This window comes from Passer montanus, unplaced genomic scaffold (genome assembly GCF_014805655.1).
Source record: "Passer montanus isolate IOZ18808 unplaced genomic scaffold, ASM1480565v1 scaffold179, whole genome shotgun sequence".
In the NCBI taxonomy this organism is placed as follows: domain Eukaryota; kingdom Metazoa; phylum Chordata; class Aves; order Passeriformes; family Passeridae; genus Passer; species Passer montanus.
In genome coordinates this window covers 493,836-510,485 of record NW_024365270.1, presented here as the reverse complement: position 1 = coordinate 510,485, position 16,650 = coordinate 493,836, and the positions used below count along the sequence as shown (strand labels likewise).

The 16,650-nt window shown below is 63.7% G+C and overlaps 2 protein-coding genes across 6 annotated transcripts in view; one reads left to right on the top strand and one right to left on the bottom strand.

The window, feature by feature from the left end:
* Nucleotides 1–5,699, top strand: part of SRCIN1 (SRC kinase signaling inhibitor 1) — a 46,759-nt gene extending 41,060 nt beyond the window's left edge. For 2 of the 5 annotated variants that reach the window (XM_039704688.1, XM_039704689.1), the window contains 3 exons: nt 320–457; nt 2,727–3,292; nt 3,387–5,699. In XM_039704688.1, coding sequence (XP_039560622.1) covers nt 320–457; nt 2,727–3,095 — 507 coding nt within the window. In that variant the 3' untranslated portion in view covers nt 3,096–3,292; nt 3,387–5,699. Of the gene's footprint in view, nt 1–319; nt 458–2,185; nt 3,293–3,386 lie in introns of those variants that run through there. The other 3 variants (XM_039704691.1, XM_039704690.1, XM_039704687.1) reach the window with 2 other exon arrangements.
* Nucleotides 5,700–6,029: 330 nt separating this feature from the next.
* Nucleotides 6,030–16,650, bottom strand: part of ARHGAP23 (Rho GTPase activating protein 23) — an 18,687-nt gene continuing 8,066 nt past the window's right edge. Inside the window, 18 exon segments of the mRNA XM_039704697.1 lie at nt 6,030–8,220; nt 8,329–8,360; nt 9,642–9,735; nt 9,835–9,876; nt 9,968–10,093; nt 10,183–10,272; nt 10,379–10,452; nt 10,725–10,803; nt 11,690–11,845; nt 11,926–12,044; nt 12,177–12,304; nt 12,600–12,661; nt 14,394–14,693; nt 14,779–14,916; nt 15,013–15,070; nt 15,150–15,261; nt 15,373–15,528; nt 16,357–16,650. The exon segment at nt 16,357–16,650 is cut by the window's right edge and continues 813 nt beyond it. Of these exon segments, the coding sequence (XP_039560631.1) occupies nt 7,252–8,220; nt 8,329–8,360; nt 9,642–9,735; nt 9,835–9,876; nt 9,968–10,093; nt 10,183–10,272; nt 10,379–10,452; nt 10,725–10,803; nt 11,690–11,845; nt 11,926–12,044; nt 12,177–12,304; nt 12,600–12,661; nt 14,394–14,693; nt 14,779–14,916; nt 15,013–15,070; nt 15,150–15,261; nt 15,373–15,528; nt 16,357–16,650 (3,029 nt within the window). The 3' untranslated portion in view covers nt 6,030–7,251.

The window sequence follows — 16,650 nt, the reverse complement described above, 5'->3', positions numbered from 1 at the left end:
TCCCACTGCCGCCGTTCCCACCTGGACTCTGCTTCTGCCTGCCGCCGCCTCTTTCCCTCTCTCTTGGCCCCGCGGGCTGTCCTGTCCCGCCCTCGGTGTCCCGCTGTTTGCCGTGTGTCCCCAAACTCCCTCCCGGGTGCCTCCCGGTAAGTCCGGCGGGGTTCGGAGCTCAGGGCGAGCCGGTGGCCCGGTCCTGGCCCGGCCTTGTGCCCACGGGCTGTGCTGGCAGGGGTGGCGCAGCTCCAGGCACCCAGCGGTGCCGCGGGGGCTCCGCCGGCCCGTTTTAACCCTTTTCCTCGCGGGTTTTGTGTCCCGGCAGAGCGGTGGCGTCTCCATCCCGGCCATGAAGGTGGTGAACCCGGCGTCGCGGCTGAAGCAGGGCCAGCAGGGCAGCCCCGACAAGGGCAAGCACATCAAGCAGCGCATGGAGTACATGCGGATCCAGGGCCAGCAGCAGGTACTGCACCCCTAGAGCCGCCAGGGCCGCGCTGGCAGCGCCCTGGGGCACGGCCCGGGCCGGGCACAGCCCGCGGGATGAGTTTTGGGACTGCGTTCTCTCTTCCTCGGTGCCTTCCTGGCTTTGGCCGAGCCGGGCTGGGGACAAAGGGACGCGGTGGTGGCGGTGGGGAGGGGCTCTGGTCACGCTCTGTGCCCGCCCTGGGTGGGACAGGGGCACCAGAGGGTCACAAACTCATCCTCGCTGTGGGGTGAGGCTGAGGCCGCGCTTGTCCCAGCGCCGGCTGTCACCCTGGGGGGGTGGCTGAGCCCCGGCGCTGTCCCCTCGCCCCGGGGGACAGTGCCACCTCCTCGGCTGCACTGATGAGCTCTGGGGATGGGGATTCCCTACCTGGGGAGGTTTTGGGGAGCCGGGACCCCCCGAGCACCCAAAGAAGCAGCTTGTGGGTGTCCCAGGCGGGGTGGTGGCACTGCGGGGACAGGGTGAGCCGGCCACAGCAGCTGCAAGAGAAGCGTTTTGGGGTGGGATGGAGCACCCCGAGCAGCCAGCAGCCAGCGCTGACCCCTCCCCACCCCGGGGGCAGCTCCGGGGCTCCCCCCCTCTGTCCCTGCTGTCACCCCAGTGCGGGCCGTGCATTCCCGGCTGGCACGGGGCTCATGCCAGGGGATCACGGCCACTTTTTTTGAGGTTTTTGTAGGGTTTTGGAAGTTTTTTTGAGGTTTTTAGAGGGTTTTGGAGTGTTTTTGAGGTCCTCGAGCTCAGGGTGTCCCTGAGTGTCCCCTCTGGCGTGCGGGGTTGTCCCACCCCGTGGAATCAGGAGGGGCAGGGGGCTCCCTCCCTGCTCTGCACACCGGACCCACCTGAGGGGCTGGGAAGCCTCTCCTGACCCCATGAGGCCACCAGGTCCCCTCCCCTGGAACCCCCCGGCAGCCCAGCCCCGGCCGTGCAATGTCACCGCCTCGGTGACACCTCGGTGGCCCTCGCTGGGGTGGCCTCAGCAGGACGTTCCCGTGTCACTTTAGTCCCCGTGCAGGGTTTGGGGGTGTCCCACCCCCCTCCTCCCCTCCCTGGGGGCACGGCGGGGCTGGAGGATCCTGGATCCCTCTCCTCATCCCTGGGGGATTCTCAGCGTCGCTCCCGAGCCGGGGCGGGCCGTGCTGTGCCCCCCTGGCACGGCGGGGACAGGGACGGGGACAGGGATGGGGACAGGGACAGGGACGGGGACAGGGACGGGGACAGGGACAGGGACGGGGACAGGGACGGGGACAGGGACAGGGACAGGGACGGGGTGGGCACTGCCACCCTCGGGCGCTGCCCCGGGGGCTGTGCCCGCTCTAACGCCGCCCTTCTTGTCCCCCCTGTGCCTCCCCCATGTCCCCTGTGACCCCGGCTGTGTGTGCCTGTGTGTCCTCCGCGTGCCCGTCCGTCCGTCCGTCCGTCCTGCCCGCGCAGTGACACGCGGGACCCGCTCGTGTCGTGCTCTCTGTGCCCTTTTCCAGCTGCTTGACCTCAGGCCTGACTCAGCGCTGCTTCTGAGCGAGCTCCCTTTGCTTCTCGGTTGTTTTTGGGTTTTTCCTGTCCTTGTTTCTGTTGGATTTTTCCCTTTTTTTTTTAAATTCCTTTCTTTCGTCTTTCTTTTTTTTTAAAGCTTTTTCTTTTATTTATCTCTGGACTTTCCGCCCCTTTCTCCTCCTCCTCGTCCTCCTTGAATCTTGCTTTTCTTTCCAGGCCACTAGACCATCTAAAGAGGCCAGTGAGACCTCCCCCACGGTCTCAGAAAAACCCGCAGCGGGCAGAACCTCCATCCCCGTATTGACTTCCTTTGGGGCCAGGAACTCCTCCATCTCATTCTGAGCGCCCCTGCCAGCTCCGCCCGGCCGCTCTCCTGCTCCGGGGGGCTCCTCCTCCTCTTCCTGGGGCTCCTCTTCCTCCCTGCGACTTGGCTTCTCCTTGAGGCGCTCCGGAGGGAATCCGCCGCCTCTGTTCCCCTCCTCTTTCTGTTCGATCCATGTTTTTGTCGCCTCCGCTCTGCCAAAAGAACTTTTGTTGTGTCGCCTGTGCCGCGCCTCGGCCCGACCCGTGTGTCCCCCGCCCCGCCATGGCCAACCAGCCACTTTCTGTTTCTCTCTCTCTCTCTTTTTTCCCTCTTTTTCTCCTTTTTTCCCCTCCCCTTTGGATCGCTGTTGGTTTGGTCCCTCCCCTCTTTTTCCCCCCTTTTCCCCTCCCCTCTTTCTTTTGGATTTTTTTGGTTCTTTTCTGTTTATTTAAGAGCTCTCAGAGCTTCCCCCCACCAGCGTCCAGCCAGGAGCAGCTTCCAGCTCCCGCCGCGCGGAAAATCGGGAAGCAGCGACCCCGGGAGCGACCCCCGGAGCGACCCCCGAGCGCCCCGGCAGCGGCCGCGTTGTCCCCGCAGGAGGAGAGGACAGCTCCGGCCAGGGCTCGCCGGTGGGTGGCGGGCGGCGCCGAGGGCTCGGCGACATCCCGGGGCTCGGGGACATCCCGGGGCTCGGGGACATCCCGGGACTCGGGAACATCCCGGGACTCGGCGACATCCCGGGGCGCCGCCGCCGCCGCGTCCCCTCCAGGGGGGCCGGGGGGTCCCCGCGAGTGCCGCAGGGGCCGCAGGGCGCGGGTGTGAATTGAGGAGGGGTCCGTGAGCGAGCGGCCGGGGGGGCGCGGTGATGCCGGGGGGGTCACCCGGCCGCGGCTCCGTCCCCTCCCGGTGGGGACGAGCGGGCGGGGCGGGACCCGGAGCCCCGGGGGAGCAGCCCCGGCCCGGCCAGCCTGGGGGGAGAGGGGCCGCGGGTGCGCCCAGGTGTGCCCAGGTGTGCCCAGGTGCGCCCAGGTGTGCCCAGGTGTGCCACAAGTGCACCCAGGTGTGCCACAGGTACACCCCAGGTGTGCCCTAGCTGTACCTACCTGTGCCCAGGTGTGCCCAGGTGTGCCCAGGTGTGCTCCAGGTGTGGCCACGTGTACCCATATGTACCCCAGGTGTGCCCAGCTGTGCCCAGGTGTGTGTGTGCGTGTGCTCTGCGTGTGCAGCACGAGATCCAGTCACTCCTTCCGTTCTCTGTTTCGTCCTTGGGTTGATTATTTTCGGGGTTTTTTTCAATTTCAATTCCTTTTTTCTTCCTTTTCCCCCCTCCTCTGATTTTTTTGTTCTGTTTTTTTTTTAATTTTTTTTGATTTTTGTATCTCGATCATTTTTGTACAGAAGAAACGAGAGCCTTTTTTTGAATAACAAAGAGAAAACACACACAAAAAAGAACAAAAACCAAATAAAAAAAAAAGACCAAAAAAAAGAAAGGAAAAAAAAGAAAAAAAATCATGATGCAATTTCTTTGGATTGCAAAAAAAGCAACTCTTTACATTTAAGTGAAGTGTCTTAACATTTTATATTGTTTTAAAAAATATATTTACATATTATATATATATAATATACGTAATATAAATCTATATATAAATATTTAAAGAGGGGAAAAAAACCTAAAAAAAAAAAAAACTAAAAAAAAAAAGGAAAAAGAAGAGAAATAAATAAATCACGTCCGGTATTATTTAGGGGGTGGATTTAAAATCCCTGCTTAGGTTTAGAGCTCCTGTGGTTCCCAGGGCGGCTTCGTCGCCCTCGCGCTGAGTCCCCGCCCTCTCTCCTTGTCCCCAGCTGTCCCCAGCCGTCCCCAGGTGGCCCCAGGTGGCCCCGGGGACCCCGCCCGTCCCCCCGTGCCCGCAGCAATAGCAGCCCCTGACGCGTTTGGAATTTCGTTTTTAATTCATTTCTGTTCTCGGCACCAAAGTGAATTCTCTGTAGCAAAGCCGCAGCTCCGGGGCCGGGCGGGTGGTGGCACCTGGCGCTGTCCCCTCCCCTGCCCCGCGCTGTCACCTTCTGTCACCTTGTGTCACCCGAGGGGGGCGCGGTGACAGCTCCCGAGCTCTGCTGGCTGGAGGCGACAATGCCACCCCCGTGGGGACACCCAGACAGAGGCGACAATGCCACCCCCGTGGGGACACCCAGACAGAGGTGACAGTGCCACCCCCGTGGGGACACCAACATGGAGGCGACAATGCCACCCCCGTGGGGACACCCAGACAATGCCATCCTCCTCCATGACACCCTCAAAAATGTCACGGGAAGTGACAATTGCCACCCTTGTGGTGACACGCACAGAAATGACGCGAGGAGGTGACAATTGCCACCCTCTATGGAGACACCCCCAAAAATGACGCTGGAGGGGGCTGTCCTGAGTGTCCCCACCCCGGTGTCCCCAAGCTGTCACCGATTTTGGGGTGACACTTTTCCCACTCTGTCCCCAGCCCGGTGTCCCTCAGGGAGGTGACAGTGACAAACCAGGCGGTGGCACCGCCGGGTGAGGGGGCGGCAGGTCCCAAGCTGTCCCCAACCCCCCCCGTGTCCCCTTTTCCCGGCTGTGTCCCCGCGTGCGTGTGCGTCCGTCCCCTTCATGGCATCGCGCAAATCCCTCGCTGAAGCAAGAAGACAACAACAAAAAAAACCAAAAAAAAAATCAAAACTAACAACAAAACAACTCCTGGTTCAGACCGGGAAAAAATATTTTAAAAATTATTTAAAAAAAAAGAGGAAAATGTGTAAAAATGCCAAAAAAAGCCCAAAGCCAAGCGCTGCCTGCATCGTGCATGTGCCGGAGGCGCCCGCTGCATGCGCTCCCCGCTTTACTCGTCTGGATGTTGTTTCAAAACAAACAAACAAACAAAAAGGCTACGACTCTGAAAAGGACAAAATAAAAAGGACGAACTGAGCAGAAAAAGCGAAAAAAACGCCAAAAAAAAAAGAAAAACAAGGAATTTCTGGTTCTCCTTAGAGGCTGTTTTGGGTTTCCTGACCGTCGTGTGTCTCTCTCTCTCTCTCTCTCTTCCGCATGAATTTTCTCGTGAACTGTTTTAAAAAGGAAAAATAAAAGGAACAAAAAGTACAAAAAAAAAAGAGTTGAAAAATGGAGGGAAAAAAAAAAGAAAAAAATGAAGAAAAATGTAAAAAAAAAAAAAAAGCCTCGCACAGGGGGAAAGCGGGGGAGGGGAGGGAGGGGACGCCCCCACCCTGTGCCACCCCCCCGCTGTGTCCCCGTGTCACCGTGGATGCCATGGGTAGTTGTGTGTGACCGTTGTAATTCCCGTGACAAAAGGGTTGCTTTTTATTATTTTCCTTTTTCCCTTTATAATTTTTCTTTTCTATCAGAGTGTCTGGCTTTAATAAAATTACCTTTTTTTTTTTTTTTTTCCCTTTTTTTTTTTTTTTTGCCTCTTTTTCTGTCTTTTTCTGGCGATTTTTCCCCTCATTTTTACCCCCCTCCCTAAATTTTGAGAAATTGAGAAATTTGAGAAATAGAGAAATCTGATAAATTGAAAATTGAGAATTTTGATGGGGATGGGGCATCCCCAGTTCTGTTATTTCCTCCCCACAGACTCAGAGAAAAATGCGATTTATCCTCCCATGGATAAATCCAGGAACAGAAATTCCCAGCACCAGGAATTTGAGGTCCCTGCCCACCAAAAAAAAAAGGGAATTAATACCAAAAAAATTTTGAATAACCAGTTTATTTCCAATACATAGACTGGAGGTAGGGGGGGCAAAGCAGGGGGATTTTTTTTGGGTTGGTTTGGGGATTTTTTTTTGCAGTTTTGCAGATCCCGACGGGGCCGGGAATGGGGTGGGAAGGGGTTTGGGGGGGACATGCAGGAGGGTTTTAAAAAGTCACCACTGGTCCAGCACGTCCCCTGCTCGGGGCTGGCCTTTCCGCTGAGCAAAACTTCTTAAAAAATCCTTATAAATCCTTTGGGATATGTTACACGGGCAGGGCCGGTATTTACAGGGGGAAACGAACAAAAAACAACCCCAAAAAATCAAAAAGAAAAGAAAAACGAACGACTTTACAGCAAATACTTGCATAACGTATGAGAACGACACGGAGAGACGGCGACAGGGTGCGACACCAGGCCACCGAGGTGGTGGCACTTGTGTCCCCGCATGGCCAGGCCGGGGGTCCCCAAACTCCCTTCCTAAAGTGCTTCTGGCCTGGGGGGCAGGAAGGGGACAGCCATGGGAGGGGACAGGGACACCCCCGGACGTGCCACGCGCAGCTCGGGGGGGTAAAAGGTGGCAGTGTCCCCCCCGCCGCCGGGTGTCCCCCTCAGTGCCACCCCCTCCCCGGCTGCCCCCGCTCAGCAGAGCCCCCCCAGGTGAGGGTGACAGCGCTGAGGTCCCCAAGGGACCCTGGCACATGGGGAGGGGTCCCTGAGAGGGGACCCCCAAGGTCCTCAGGGCATGGAGAGTCCCCGGGACAGGGGTCTGTCATTGAGGGCAGGTGTCTCGCAGTCTGATGTCCCCAACCCTGATGTCCCCAGGGTCCCCAGAGCAAGGGTCTCTGACCCTGATGTCCCCAGGGTCCCTCTCACAGGGGTCTCTGACCCTGATGTCCCCAGGGTCCCCTGGAGGAAGGGTCAGTAACACCGAGGTCCCCAGTGTCCCCAGCGTCCCCATCCCGGGCAGGTCCCGGCCGCAGCAGCCGCAGCCCCAGGGAAGTGCCCGCACTTCGCTCCGCCGCGGCTGGGGACAGCGGGGCCACCCCTGGGGACAGTCCCCGTGAGCCGCACGCCCCTCCTGGCACCGCCCGGGGGCTGGGGCACCGCCACTGCTCCCCAGAGCGGGGGGCACCGGGTGGCTTTGTCCCCACACGGACCCGTTAAATAACACCGGCAGCTCGTCCGGAGCACAATTAAATACGGGGACAAGGGACAGTCCTCAGCTGAGCAGCGCCCGGGGGTCACAGGCACTGCGGGAAGCTGCCCGGGGGGCTCTCGGGGGCCGTGCCCGGGCCAGCAGCGCCAGGCGGGGCGGCAGCCGTGGGCCGGGCTTTGGTGGACTCCAGGCTGCTGAGCCCCGAGTCCTTGTCGCGACAGGCTGCCGGCGTCCCCTCGCGCCCCCGCGGCTCCTTCCACTCGTTGAAGTTGAGGTCCTTGAGGCCGCCGGGCACCACCACGGTGTGCCGCCGCCAGCTGCTCTTCCTGCGGCGGGTCTCGGGGGAGTGCGCCCGGCGCAGGCGGACCCCCGTGTCATCGGCGGAGCCCCGCAGGTGCTGCCGGAGCTGCTCCCGCAGCGACGCTCGCCCGGGGGCCACCCAGCTCAGCTCGTCGCCGCTGGCCACCCCCGCGCTGTCCCCGGCCGGCCGCGGCCGCGCCAGCTTCCTGCGGGCCAGCGTGTCGCACTGGATCAGGCGGTGCGAGCTGAAGGAGGGGCGGCCCGGGGGTGGCTTGTCCTCGTCGCCTGTCCCCGGCCCGGCCCGCGGCCGCGCTCCCTCGCGGCTCTCCGTGTCCGTCTCCATGTGGCTGAGCTCGCTGCGCTCGTCATCCGCCTCCTCCCCGCGGCTCCCGGCCACCGAGTGCGCCTCGGAGCACAGGCTGCGGTCCATGGTGGACAGCGTGGAGTAGCCGGACACGATGGAGCGGGCGTCGGGGGCCGGCTCGGAGCCGCTGCCCGCGGGATCGGCGGAGCACTCCCGCTCCATCCCGGCGGGGCCGGTGCTGGTGCCGCGGGGGGCTTTGCCGGGGGTCACCGCGGGGCCCTCCTGCTCCTGCTGCCGGCCCGGGCCGTCCCTGCGCTCCGCGTCGTCGTCGGTGCTGCTCCCAACGCCTTCGGCCTCTCTCCTCTTCTTCCTCTTGCGGGCGGCGGCCGAGACGAAGGGGATGGCGAGGAGCTCCCGGTGCGGCGGCGCTTTGCGCGACGGCCACGTGCCCTGGGAGCGCGGGGACAGCGGGGTCAGGGGTGGCGGTGACACGGACGGGCTGAGTGTCCCCATCCCCGCGCGCCCACCCTGCCAGCCCCAGCCCCGGACCCCGCTCACCTTCGGTTTGGCGGAGCCGCTGCGGGTGGAGCCTGGAAAGCAGAGGGGAGAGCAGGGTTAGAGGGGTCCCGGCAGGGGAAGGTGCTGGGGAGGGGTCTGGGGTCTCTCTGGGGACGCTGCTCCGTTCCCCCAAACCAGGACGGGGCCATGCCGGGGCTGTCACTCCGGCTGCACAGGCCGGGAGGGGCTCCGCTGGTCGCGGGGGGGTCCCTGGCATTGCTCGCCTCACCCAGGGTGAGGAGTGGGGACAAGGGGGACACACGCAGGCACACACCGCCGGGACACACAGCCGGGACCCCCGCGGTGGGACCCCAACCCTCCCGCGGCCACGGGGCACGGAGGGGACAGGGACAGGGCGCTGCCACCGCCGCGTCACCGGGAGGGAGGGCAGGGAGGGGCTCGGTGCCACAGCCAGCCTCGGGGCTGGGCCGGAGGGGGCTGGACAGGCCGGGGGGTTACCGGGTAAAGAGGGGACACAGAGGGGACACAGAGAGGACAGGCAGCCCTGGCTCTGCTGCCGCAGTGTGAAGGACAAGGACAGGACACAGACCCCTCTCCCGCCCTGCATGCCCGGGACGGGGTTAGCAGCGCTGACAACGAGAGAGGGGGAGGCAGAAAGGGGGTGCTGACCCTCCCCGGGGCTTTGGGAACCCCACACCCCCGAACCTGAGGGTTCTGGGACACCCCACACGCACCCCTGCAGCGGGGTGCCACCACAGGCACTGGCCAAGGAGAAGCAGAGTGAGAAGGATCTGGGGCTCCCCTGCCGGTGTCGGGGACCCTGGGGACAGTGCCAGGCAGGACAGCGTCCCCTCCCCTCCCGGTGTCCCCCTGCTCCCCCTCTCTCGTGGTCCCCCAGGGGTTAGTGCGTGAGCAATGCACCCGGGATCAGACTGTACCCGCTCTAGCTCTCGAGGAGATCCGCTGCAGGAGGAAGAGGAGGAGGAGGAGGAGGAAGAGGACAGCACAGAGAAGTTCAAGGAAAGAAGGTAAGAAATCAGTCCAACGTCAAAGGCTCCCGGCCTCCAGGGGGGCAGCGCGGGCATGGGCGGGGGTCCCGCGGGGTGGGCGCTGCCCTGGGGACAAGGAGTGGCCACCGGAGAGAAGGGGGACGGGGCAAGGGCAGGGGCTCCTCGGGCACCCCCAGGGGCTGTTCCCAGTTCTGGAGAGGAGGGCGCTGGGATGTCCCGCTCCAGCACACACAGGTTGGCTGTGGCCGTGCCCACGGATGTGGGTGGGGGGCACAGAGAGTCGGGGGGGCACTCTGAGGTGCCAGGAGTGCAGGGGACTATGTCACGGGTGCCACCCCTCACCTGCGGCGTCGCCGGGTGCCGCGGTCCTGCCGATGTTGGGCAGCAGGTACTCGATGTTGGGCACGGACTGAGCCTCCTTCTCATCCACGGGGGTCTGCAGGGGCACAAAAGGGATCAGGGCACTGCCAAGAGCCCCCCAGCTCCCACCTGGGGGTCTGCACAGCGAGACCCCCTGAGCAGGGACAGGACTCACCTTCTCACCCTTGTCCTCCTTGTCACTGAAGAACCAGTCTGACTGTGGGGGACACGGGACAGGGGTCAGGAGCTCCGTCCCCCTTTTTGGGGTGCAGCTCCTGCCCCCCCGCCCACCCAGGGGTGCCACTCACGTGCTGGATGAGGGTCTCCACGATCTTGTAGCGGTCGGGCATGTGCGTCACCATGTCGGTCATGTTGTCCTCGGACGTTCGCACCAGCGTGGGGCCGAACACCAGCGCCAGGTTCCGGGGCTCCATCTGCGCCCAGAGCCAGCTCAGAGCTGCAGCCAGCCCGGGCCGGGGGGCTCCAGCTGGGGCAGGAGATTCCCGGGGTGGGGGGTCCGTACCTTGTTCTTCTCCGAGTGGTCAGCGATGGTCTTCAGGTGCCCCACCAGGAATTTGAGGGTCTCGTAGTAGTGGCCTGGCAGGTCCCGGATCTGTGGGGACGCATTGGGTCACCCCTGTGCCCGCTGTCCCCACCCAAGGGGGGGCTCCAGGGCGGTGTCCCCACCCCAGCCCGGGTCCCATGTCCCATGTCCCTACCAGCTTCCGCAGCGTCCTCATCCTCTCGCTCGCATCTTCGATGCGGTTGGCTTCGATAAAGTCGTTGTATTTATCTGAAAGTGGCACATGAGGGTGTCACAGCAGTGTGGAGGGGACAGCCACCACCCCCCCCAGAGTCAGGGACCCCCGGATGAACCCGCTGGAGATACTGGGGAAGGGTCTCAATGCTGGTCCCACTGCAGGGCAAGGAGAGACAAGGACAAGCGGCCTTGGTGACAGCATTGTCCCCCACCAGGGGTGGTTGTGTCACTGGGTCTGGGGGCCTGTCCCCAACACAGGGGGGTGGGGTTTGGGGCTCTGGTGGCCCCGGGGGACAGGGACTCACCGTCGGTGAAGAGGGGCTCGGGCAGCTTTCGGAAGAAGGATTTCAGGAGACTGCTGATGACGTTCAGGTCCTGCCACCGCTGCGGGGGACAAAGCAGGAGGCTCAGAGGGACAGCCAGGGACAGCCAGGGGACAGCGGGATGGAGTCCCCAAACCACGGACAGCACAGGCAGGGAAGGTCCCGAGCCCCCGCAGGGGCTGGCGACACGCAAGGGGACACAAGTGTCCCCAGGATGTCACCGACAGGGCTGGCAGCGACCGCCAGGCGGCGCCACCGCTCCAGGGGATGGAAACGGGAATGGAGGGGACAGGGACAGAGGGGACAATGGGGACAGGGATGGAGGGGACAGGGATGGAGGGGACAGAGGGGACAGGGATGGAGGGGACAGGGACAGAGGGGACAGGGATGGAGGGGACAATGGGGACAGGGACAGAGGGGACAGGGATGGAGGGGACAGGGATGGAGGGGACAATGGGGACAGGGACAACGGGGACAGGGATGATGGGACGGGGTGATAGGGACAGGGACAATGGGACAGGAACAATGGGACAGGGATGATGATGGGGACAGAGATGACAGGGACAAGGATGAAGGGACAGGGATAACAGGGACAGGGATGGTGATGGAGACAGGGATGACAATAATGGGACTGTGATAATGGGGACAAGAATGACAGGACAAGGATGATGGGGAAAGGGGTGATGACAGGAACACGGATGATAACAAGGACAGGGATGATGATGGGGACAAGGATGATGGGACAGGAATGATGATGAAGGCAGGGATGGTGGGGACAAGGATGTTGATGGGGACAGGGATGATGACAGGAACACGGATGATAACAAGGACACGGATGATGATGGGGACAGGGATGATGACACAGACCAGCAGAACATTCCAGAGGCATGACAGGGATGGGGACAGGATGGGGCCAGGCATGGGGACATCACCTGGCCTGCCCTCACCTCGTCCTGCAGGTTGATCTCGGTGGCTCCCTTGTTGAGCTGCTCCTGCAGGCTGGACACCACGGCGTTGTTGCCGGGCACGCGGTAGATGCCCATGTACTCCAGCCCCCGGTCCTCCACCACCTTGCAGCACGCTTCCACGATCAGGGGCACGTTCTGCAGGGACAGGGACGGGCTCAGGGCGTGCCAGGCCTGTGCAGAGTCCCCGAGGGCTGGCAGTGCTGGCACGGCCCTACCTTGTTGTCCGGGGCAGGCTGACAATCCTCCAGCCTGACGCCGAAGGCGCGCGGGGCAGATTTCTTGTTCTTCTTCATGATGTTGATGCCCCACGGGGCTTTCTGGGAGCTGCTTTCATCTGGGGTGGGGGGAAAAACCCACAGGATCACTTGGGGTCAATGGGAGGAGCAGCCCTACAGGGATAAGCACCACAGCAGCCCCGGGGGACACAGAGCAGCCCGGGTTTGCTGTTCTGGGGTGTCCCACACACCTTTTGTGACAGCTGCGTCCTGCCGGGGGGACCGGGGCGCGCTGGTTCCTGTCTGCTTCAGGAACTCGGCTCGGATCCCCAGCCCACGAGGGCCCTTGGGCGACGAGTCGGGCTTGGTGCCCGCAGGGCTGCAGGGAGAGCAGGGAGGGCTCAGGTGGGGCACGGCCAGGGGCACCAGCCAGGCACAAAACCTCCCAGTGAGCATTGCCAGCATCACTCCCAGCCTTCCCGGCATCCTGCAGAGAGCCTGGGGAGCACCAGGCTGCTCCAAGCCCCGTTACAAGTGCCAGGTGCCACTGTGGCTGACCCCAGGCCGCTCTTCTGTCACCGCCCCATCCGGGGAGCCGCTGGCTTTGCTCCGTCACCGTCACCCCAGGGTGACCAACACCCCGGGGTCTCGGTGCCCACCACCCCGGTCCGTACCTCACTTTCCGGTAGTCGTTTAACTTCTTGCTGATAAGGGCTTGGCTGGCAAAACCGGGGTCCTGGGGAGGCAGAGAGAAGAGGGGAAGGGAGAGCTTGAGCAGCGCGTCCACCGGACACCCCCGGGCAAGTCCACGCTCTGCCGGGTGCCAGGTGGGGCCGGGTGGCACCAGGCAAGGGCAGCACCAGGTCCCCGCTGCCCCGGGACAGCCCCGCTGCTGTCCATGGCTCCAGGCCTGCGAGCAGGGTCCGAGCTGGACACAGGTGTGTCCTTCCACAGCACGCACACCTCCTCCGACCCGCGCCGCGGCACCGCGCAGCCCCCGCGGGCACCGAGCCATCCCTGCAGCACCGGGCTGGCCCGCACAGCTGCAGGTGTTCCAGCCTTGGAGCACCAGTTCTGACCCGGCAGCACCGTCCAGTTCTGAACAGCAACACCATCGGTTCTGACCCGGCAGCACCACCAAGTTCTGACCGAGCAGCAATGTCCAATTCTGACCTGGCAGCACCATCCAGTTCTAACCCGGCAACACCATCTGGGTCCAGCCCAGCAGCACCATCCAGGTCCAACCCTTGAAGCACAGTCTGGGTCCAGCCCAGCAGCACTGTCCAGTTCTAACCCAGCAGCACTGTCCAGGTCCAACCCTTGAAGCACAGTCTGGGTCCAGCCCAGCAGCACTGTCCAGTTCTAACCCAGCAGCACCATCCAGTTCCAGCCTTGGAGCACCACCTGGTTCTGACCCGGCAGCACCGTCCCTGCAGAGCCCCCTGTGCCCTCTGGCACAGAGCTGTGCCACAGACAGCCAGAGACCACTCCGAGCTCAACGCACCCTCCAGGGCCGGAGCCTGCCACAAGCCCAGCGTGACCACTGCCACCAAAACGAGCCACCAAGCCATGTGGCCAGCCCAGCGCTGGCACAGCCATCCCCCGGATCCACCGCTGGAGCCCAGAGCGGCCCCGGGGCGGCTCTGCCCATCTCACACCCCAGCAACCTCACACAGCCACGGCTGCCCAGGGAGGGCTCAGCCTCGGCAGCGCCACACGGGCACCGTGCCCCTTTCTCATGAACAGAGCCACGTCAAACCAGGCAGAGCCACGTCAAACCAGGCAGAGCCATGTCAAACCAGGCAGAGCCATGTTAAACCACGCAGAGCCACATCAAACCACGCAGAGCCATGTCAAACCACGCAGAGCCACGTCAAACCAGGCAGAGCCACGTCAAACCTGGCAGGGACAGGCCACACCACATCAGGGACAGGCCACACCACAACAGGGACAGACACCATGGCAGAACCACGTCAAACCATGGCAGAGCCACATTGCACCATGGCAGGGGCAGGCCACACCATAGCACAGCCACGTCAAACCACGGCAGGGACATGTCAAACCACAGCACAGCCACATCACACCATGGTGAGAACACATCACACCATGGCACGGCCACGTCGCACCTCACCAAAGCCAGGACACGCCCTGGCCGAGCCACAGCAGACCTCGGCAGAGCCACGCAGGCTCCTCTGCCACCGCACAACCAAACACCGACACGGCGGATCCAGCGCCAGCCCTGCCTGCAGAGCCATGACCCCTCTGCCGAGCGTCCCGCGCACCCTGCCCTGGCCGAGCCCACGGGGCCACGCTCTTCTTGGGAGCCACGAGCCCCCGCGCACCCCTGGGAGCACGGCACGGGCCTGGCCGCGGCCTGGGGAAGCAGCACAAGGCAAAGAGCCGGAGAGAGCCGAGGCGGTTAGTGCCGGGAGAGCCAGAGGCAGCCGGGAGCCCCATGTGGCTCTCACCTCGCCCTCAGCCTTGCTGTTCTCCCTGATGACTTTGATCCAGGCCAGCATGTCTTCCCGATCCTCTGCCTGAAAGAGATATTCACAGAAGTCAGCGGTCGTCAGGCGGAAGACGTGCTTCCTCTTGGTCTCGCTGTAGGAGATGTCCACCAGGCACGCTTGGATGCTGATCGGCGGCTCCTCCTCACCTGGGGCCGGGGCGCAGGTCACCGCCTCCCGCCTGTCCTTGCACAGGTACAGCGAGTGGGTGCGCAGCACGGCGAAGACGCGCTTCCACTGCCGGATGCCTCCACCGACCTTCTGCGGGGAGAAGGGATGGAGCGCCGGCCTCAGGGAGCGGCCCCCGCGGCCGCGGGGCTCCGGGCTGCGGGCTCCCCCCGCCTACCTTCCCCTTTTTGGTGAGGATCTGCTTGCAGTGGAGCCAGCCCTCCTTCCTCACGGCGCTGAACGGCACGTCCGAGAGGTCGGAGGTTGAGTGTCTTTTGGAACGGGCGTCTTCGGACGTGCCCAGGCTGTCCAGAGACTGCGAGGGGCCGGAGGGAGGTGTTGGGGTGAGGCCATCCCTGGTCCACCAGGGACCCCCCCGTTCCTTTAGGGCAGCCCCCAGCGCGGCACTCACCCCATCGGTGAAGAAGCTCCTCAGCATGCGGAGGCTGGGGACCCGGCTGGGCATCCTCCTGGGGGGAGAGCAGCCCCCGTCAGCGGGAGGGGGTGGCACTGGGGGGCCATGGGACCGGGAGGGGGCTGCAGCCCTACCTTAGGATCTTCCCCTCGTCCCGAAATGCGTTCAGACCGTCGTCGCAGGACTTGGAGCGCTCGGTGGTGATGGCCAGCAGGTAGGAGGAGCGGCGGCCGGCCTTGATGCTGCCTGCGGTGGGGAGGGGGCAGACCCGCCCTGCTCAGCGCCGGGCAGGGCTCTGGGGCGGGGGGCTGCTCCCCTCCGAGGCTCCCGGGGCGGTTCCCCCTCCCCAGCACTTACTGCAGTCCTGGGAGTAGTGGCGGGACAGGGCGAAGGCGAAGGTGGGCGACGCGGGGCTGGTGGCCATGGCGGGCGCCGAGTTCATGGCGCTGGACACCACCGAGGAGGCCGGGACGTGCTTGGCCTTCAGGTCGATGCTGGGGCTCGTGGGTTCGTCTGTGAGGGGCGTGGGCAGTGTTGGAGGGGGGTCTGGGGCAGGGGAAGGCCCTGCTGGGACCCCCGGAGCTTCTGAGGAGCTGATGGGGCAGCCGGACCCTCACCCACAGCGACTCTGAGACCCCCATCCCTGCTCCTTCCCCTCCCCATCCCATCCAGTGACAGGGCAGAGCTGTGGCTTCCCAATCCCAGCTGGGTCTGGGCAGGGAGCTCCAGGTGAGACAGGGACAGGGACAGGGACAGCCCTGTCCCCACCTCGGAGCAGGGCAGGAGCATGCAGAGCTCCAGTTCACACCAGTAAGGGGCACTAGCAGCTGGGCAAGGGGTGCAGGGCAAGAGGAAAGGGTGAGGGTGCTGAAACCCGAACTGTGGCACCCCATCACCAACCCCGGGCCTGCTTGGGGACAGAAAATCCAGAGGGGTGCAGGGCACTGTGGGGTGTGGGGCACTGTGGGGTGCGGGGCACTGTGGGGTGCGGGGCACTGTGGGGTTCCAGGCATTGAAGGTGCTGCCAGCCCTTCCCATCTCCACACTGGCCACAGATGGATGCTCTGGACTCCTGACCCCAAACGTGCCCTCCCAAATCCCCTCCCGGAGGTGACCAGCGAGCCCCCCCACTCACCGACAGAAAATCCAGAGGGGTGCAGGGCACTGTGGGGTGTGGGGCACTGTGGGGTGTGGGGCACTGTGGGGTGCAGGGCACTGTGGGGTTCCAGGCATTGAAGGTGCTGCCAGCCCTTCCCATCTCCACACTGGCCACAGATGGATGCTCTGGACTCCTGACCCCAAATCCCCTCCCGGAGGTGACCAGCGAGCCCCCCCACTCACCGATGAAGGGGATGGAGGCCAGCGAGTCCTCGGGGGCCGCCAGGGGAGCCACCCGCCGGCCCGGCCGCTCGTTGCCCGGCCTGTCCCCTCTGCCCGCGGCCCCGGCGGGGTCACAGACGTCCTTCTCCTTCACCCCCTCGGGGAACACAAAGTTCATCTGCCGCAGCGGCGCGGGCACCTTGCGGCCCGTGGGCGGCTTCTGCCGCAGCACCACCTCCTCCCTGCGCTCCTCGGGCTGCTCGGACACGCGGCCGCCCTCCGGCCGCGGCTCCCGGGCCGCGCCGGGCACCGCCG